Source organism: Neolamprologus brichardi, chromosome 12 (assembly GCF_056152115.1).
Source record: "Neolamprologus brichardi isolate AB-2024 chromosome 12, ASM5615211v1, whole genome shotgun sequence".
In the NCBI taxonomy this organism is placed as follows: domain Eukaryota; kingdom Metazoa; phylum Chordata; class Actinopteri; order Cichliformes; family Cichlidae; genus Neolamprologus; species Neolamprologus brichardi.
The window spans coordinates 30122490-30128420 of NC_142115.1; the positions used below are offsets into that span (position 1 = coordinate 30122490).

The 5931-nt window shown below is 38.1% G+C and overlaps 1 protein-coding gene across 1 annotated transcript; it reads right to left on the reverse strand.

Moving 5' to 3' along the window:
* Nucleotides 1–262: 262 nt before the first annotated feature.
* On the reverse strand, nucleotides 263–5465 carry LOC102778111 (UDP-glucuronosyltransferase 2A2-like). The gene is made up of 6 exons (XM_087848762.1): nucleotides 4710–5465; nucleotides 4401–4549; nucleotides 4125–4256; nucleotides 3636–3723; nucleotides 2818–3037; nucleotides 263–548 (listed from the first exon to the last, which is right to left on the reverse strand). Exons 1-6 carry the CDS (start codon nucleotides 5317–5319, stop codon nucleotides 263–265), a joined length of 1485 nt encoding a protein of 494 aa, XP_087704888.1. The 5' UTR covers nucleotides 5320–5465.
* Nucleotides 5466–5931: the final 466 nt, after the last annotated feature.

The following is a 5931-nucleotide window of genomic DNA, read 5'->3' on the forward strand; positions in this document are numbered from 1 at the left end:
GTGTTACTCAGCTAAAGGCATAGAATGAATTTTCTTTTCTTAAAAAAATAAACTCAACAGCCAATCAGCATTTGGTTTTTAATGTCAGATTAACTTCAGGTACATTTATGCAAATTAACACACTTGCAATTGGTTAAAGTAATCAGTGGTGATACATAAAGAATAAGATGGTGGGAAACTCAACATACATGAAAGAAAATCTCATGTAGGTAACAAATATTGCACTGGTAAAAACATCTCTGGCCTGTTTCAGTTCAATCTGTTATTCAGCCTTCCTTTTCTTTTTTCCTTTCCTGACACAACACCTGTTCAAGCAGAAACTGCAGGTCTTTATGAAGATGAATATGAGGAGTAGAACTATAGTGAGGAAGAAGCCCAGGACATCCAGGCTGTGATACTGGTACCAGGTGAGCTCATGGGCATGGACCCTCAAGTGCTTGGCCCCTTTATTTCTCAGTGTGAATTCAATCCAGAACACTGCCTCTTCCAGAGCACTCATGGGTCTGTCGTGGTGGATGCTGGACAGCTGCATAGCATTTTCTTTGTACCTGTGAATATGTATATGAATTAAAAAACATAATCTGAATTGTTACATTTTTATTATTTTTTTCCTCTTTATTTATAGAATTTTTACATGTAGCTTGACATATCAGGGCTAATAAAACAAGTACCAAATGATACAAAGATATACCTCATTACAGTTCAGGCAATTACAATTTTTGGGAACTAGTGAACAGCTGATAACCAGTCCTGATCCAAACGTCCAATCCAATAAAAAATAAAAAAATAAAAAATAGGCAAGGCTTGAGTGTAACACTCAAAACAGGAGAGAGCACTGCAAAATAAAAAGTCCTGTATAACTGAAGTGTTGTGCAGGTAAAAAACACATGAGTTAAATACGAGGTGGATGTGTTGCCACTGTTACACAGGTCAGGAATGTCGGGGTATATTTTAGATAGTCTAGATCAGTCTTTCTCAAACTGTGGTATCGTTCCATATACCACTAGTAGTACTTGGGTTCTCTCTGGTGGTATGTGGGAAAGCTCCAATTTTGTAAGTGTTTTGGAGTTTGTTCATGTGTTTGGGATTTTGTAAGCGTTTTGGATTTTGCATGTGTTTCGGATTTTGTACGTGTTTTGGATTTTGCATGTGTTCTGGATTTTGTACGTGTTTTGGAGTTTGTACGTGCTTTGTCTCTAGGGGCCACTTTATGATATGCTGTTAATCTGTCTTTTGAATTCTCCTATAAAGCAGAAAAACAATAGTTTGTACATAAAATATAGAAGTTGGCACTGTGACATCAACCACTGATTAGTGAAATCTTGTTTTGAAGTGTGAACCTGAGCATTGCCCTGAGAACCCAAGGGCATGTACATTCAGTGACTTGTGATTACTGTCTTTATCATCTTTCTATGTAAAGCTCTCAATTTCAGGCTCTGTGTGCACTCACACAAAAAGAGGTGTTTTATGGGACATGTGACTCTGCTTCTGTATGAAATGATCCCTTTGATTGCCACCTAATCCAGTCAGAGATGCTATCAGATGATGATAAAATTCTTAAAATTAATCTCTAAAGAACATAAAACTGCAAGAATAAACAGTTAAATGAGGCGAGAGATTAATGGTACAGAAAATCATTAATCTTGAAATTTATTGTAAAGAGCCCTTAACTCCAGTTAATAATTTAATCACTTTGTGTAGTCTCGGTGCTGCTGTTTATTTCTAAGGAGATGGCTGCACATTAGAGGTTAAACTCCAAACTGGATCGAATTCAACGTTAAATGTCATGGTCGCAAAGCCTAATAAGAGACATGGAAATAACTTTAGTTTGTTGCAGATTTAAGTGAAACGAATTTGATTGTGTGAATGGGTATTCTTGGTGTGTGTTCTACTATTCCATCAGTGTAAAAGAGGTTTAACAGCAAATTAAAACAAAGTACAAAAGGGTTGCTAAAACTTTTTAACACAACCAGCGAATAAGTACCCTGCACTTATGTGCAATTTGCAGGCAGCAATTTAGGTTTTTGCAAGAAACAATAAAACAAGTACACTGGAAATATCCTGTGCTTTCTGGGGCACGGGTTGTGTTATGGTGTAACTAAAAAATGTTGCACAAAAAATTGCACTTAATTACAGGGTACTTGTAGTCTAACAATGTAATTATTTTATTATTTCCTGCAAAAACCTGACTTGGTACAAAACATTACATGTAATTAAAGCCTACTTGTGCCTTAGTTGTGGGTGCTACATTGTAATTGTTTCATTGTTTCGCTGGTGACTCCATAATATGGTTTGCATTCCAGAAAGTACAGGGTACTTACAGTGTACTTCTTTCATTATTTCCTGCAAAAACCTGACTTGACACAAAATGCACGTACAATATGGTGCAAGTACAGCGTACTTGCACCATATTTGTAGTTTGTGTTATAAAGTGTTGCCAGAACATTTATACCTTTTTTTTGTATTGCTAAATTAATACATGCACATTCCAGTGACAATAAAGGGCTCAGTGGTTTTAGTAAGGTACAGCATAACAACTTACATTTATGAAAAAAAAAGCCTCGCAAAGGCTCTATAAAGCACCCCAAAACATGCTGCAAATCAATTAAAAAAAATAAATAAACGAATGAGAAACCAAGACCAGATTGTGTTCAGTGTAGGTTGATCACTGTGACTTGAAATTGCAAATAATTCTGGTTTAAGGTATGTTATGCTTGGCCTTCATACTTTTCATACTCTTGAGCCCACACTCATCTTTGCTATAAAATCTATACTTTCAAATCCTAACCAAAAGTATATATAGTTCAAAGAACTCACGATTTGTAGTTGATGACTGTGTTGATTGCGTCTCTAAGACCTTCAGACGTCATGAAGTTCAAGTTGAGAATAACTGCAGCTCCTTTTTCTTTCATATGGACCATGTTGTCTGGCTGGTCAGCAAGCATGGGGATGCCCACAATGGGAACGCCGTGGTAGATGGCTTCATAAATCCCATTTGTACCTCCATGGGTGATGAAAGCTCTAGCTTTAGGGTGACCTAAGACATGTCAAATAACCATGAAACATCTGGAGTAGGATTTTCACACTTGGACAGCAAAAAGGTTTCACTAAACCTGGACAAGTACTTAGCTTTAGTTTTAGGGTGACCTAAGACATGCCAAATAACCATTAAACAAACTATTAAACATTTAGTTACTTATTACACACTTGGACTACTTGGGAATGGCAATATATGTGAAGAAGTGATTTAAGCTGAAATTTAACTTGCATGTCCAGACATCTGTTAAAGTGGAACAGCTTTGAGAAAATGAACTAAACAAAGTAGGTTAGCGCAGCGTGCAACATGTAATCATGATTTCATCTGTGAGAAAATCCTATTTCATTCAGTTCTCCTTGTTTTTAATATAACAAATGCTCACAGCCTCCAATAAAACATTTAGTGTTGAATGTGGCAAAATAAGCTCCAGGCTTTTAAAAAGTTTTGTAGAAAAAATTATGTTCAGTGTGCAGTGAAAATTTGTCATCTTTGTGGAATCTGTTTTCACTAAGATAAGTTTTGATGGAATCAATGTTTCTATACTGCCCATCATCTATTGATCCGTTATTCATCTGTAATTGGTACCCACATTACTTACCCAGGAGGTCATTCTGAGGGATCCAGTCATATATTTTAGTGTTGCCACCCAAAGTTTCTGGCTTTTCTCCTCTATATCTCCACAGCACCTATAAACAGTAAGACATTTGCTAACATGATTTGGGGGGGGGGGTTTGTATGCTAGTTTTATACTGTAATGTAATTTTTCAACACTTGAAGGGTAGGGGACATCTCAAGACTTGTCATTAGAAATCATCAGACAAACAACAGACAAACAGACAAAATCTGACTTTTCGCAGGAAAAACTGAGTGATGTAAAATTTGAGATGGCTGATTCTCACAGAGAACATGCAGCCTAAAATGTCCACAATCTGTAATGTCATTTTAAAAAAATGGTAGTTATGGTAGTCCTAGTAGTCTAGGGTGACCATATTTTGATTTCCAAAAAAGAGGACACTTGTCCTTAAAGAAAACTTGACATATGCTTTGCACAAGTTGATTACAGTTGGCACAAACATTATCCTCTGACCTTTTGTGGGATCTGAGCGAGGCCTGAGGCTATCATGTTTGCCTTCTCCTTGGTGACGTTGTTGATCATGGATCCTAAAGTGAAGATCACAATGCCATCATCTCCAGAACTCTGCACAAATTCCTCCAGATCCTGTAACAAGTCAAATATTATCCCACCACCAGCCAATCAGCTGTTTTCTCATTTTTGTTCAACATTTTGATGGCTTCACTGCTCCTGGCAGGAATATTCTGTGATGTAATGATTAATCATATGGTAATAATTGAGTGTCCTTACCTCTGGTAAAGGTTTAGCAGGTCTGCAGTGGATCCCACCAACATATTTGAAGTTGGGGAGGAAAGGACGAGGGAATTCAAAATCCCAGTAGGTTCGGATTAACCAGATGTCTGCTTTACTCATCAACTCACAGGCACTGGTGGGAGTTCCTGTTGCAATGCATAAGTAAAGGACATTAACATATCACCAATAGTTCATACAAGGCATATTTTCTTAATCAGATCTGATCGGATATTAAAAAACTGCGTTTAAATTTTTAGCAAGTTTTAAATAGTTTTATAAATCAGTGCTTTACGCCTATTTGCTCACCTTTGACATCAGAGTAATATCTGTCTAATACGTTCCAAAAAGTGTGATTAATCACGATGTCTTGGAGAGCGTAGAAGAGAAAGTTCCACACTCTCTCTGAGAAGTCCATCTTATCTGTGAGTTTGCTCATGGCACCGGGAACAAAGGATGGTGGAGCAGGCATCTGACCACAATGCCTCTCCCAGTTATTAGCTACAGAGAAGCGCAAGGAGAAGACGAGTGGGATCCCCAAAATATCTGCTACCAAGTCACTGCCAGGGTAGATGGGGTCAGCCAAGAGAAGGTCATAATTTCCTTCTTTTAATTTCTTCATGACGGCTTCTGATTTCACCACACCGTCCAAATACTGGATAGAAAACTGCAGGTCAGTTTTCATCATGTCAATGAATCTGATGTAGAGCTCCAAGTAGTTCATATAATCAATCTCGTATATGGAGAATCGGAAGAACTCTTCTAGGAACTCTTCCATAGCCTCCAATGAGAAAGAGGCGTTGAAGGGCTCATAGTGAAAGCAGGAAGGTTCATTGGTGTTTATGTACAATGACGAGCTCGGGACCAGTACAGTCACCTGGTGTCCTCTGTCAACCAGCGTCTCCAGAACAGGCTTCATGTTTATCTAGTGGCTGCCTTCAGTGTACCACACCAAAATGTTCCCTCCGTTTGCACTCCATGTCGCACAAAGTACCATCAGAATGCAGGCAGAGAGACGCAGCTCCATGGTGTATGAGTGTCAGCAGGAAAACCAGCTGTGGTCTGATCCTTTGTAGAAGTATCACAGGAAAGATAACTATTAACTCAAAGTTAAACTCTAACTTCCTTCTGTACAGTATTGCTCATTTCACAATGGGTTAAAGGTTAATGGGAATAAAGTTGACAGTACTGAAAAAAGCAGGACTGAACCGGTATGAGAAATCCACTAAGAAATTAGTAAAAATGTCAGAGCTCGATTTTGTTGTTAGTCGGGTAGAGACGGAGTGAAGTAATGCAAAACAATGGTCATTTCAACTGTATAGGCTTGGACACTGTTGCATAATCTGAGGAAGTTGTGGGTGCCTTTGCAACTGTTTCCATGCATGCCACTGAAACACAAAGGAGTCAGGTTTGTTAGGATTCAAACAAGCTGTAACCCCATTGATGATTTGACTCTGCCAGTGTTGAGGTTCAAGGTTAAGCCAATATTTACAAGATGATGGAGAGTTATCATTCAAGACATATCTGGTAA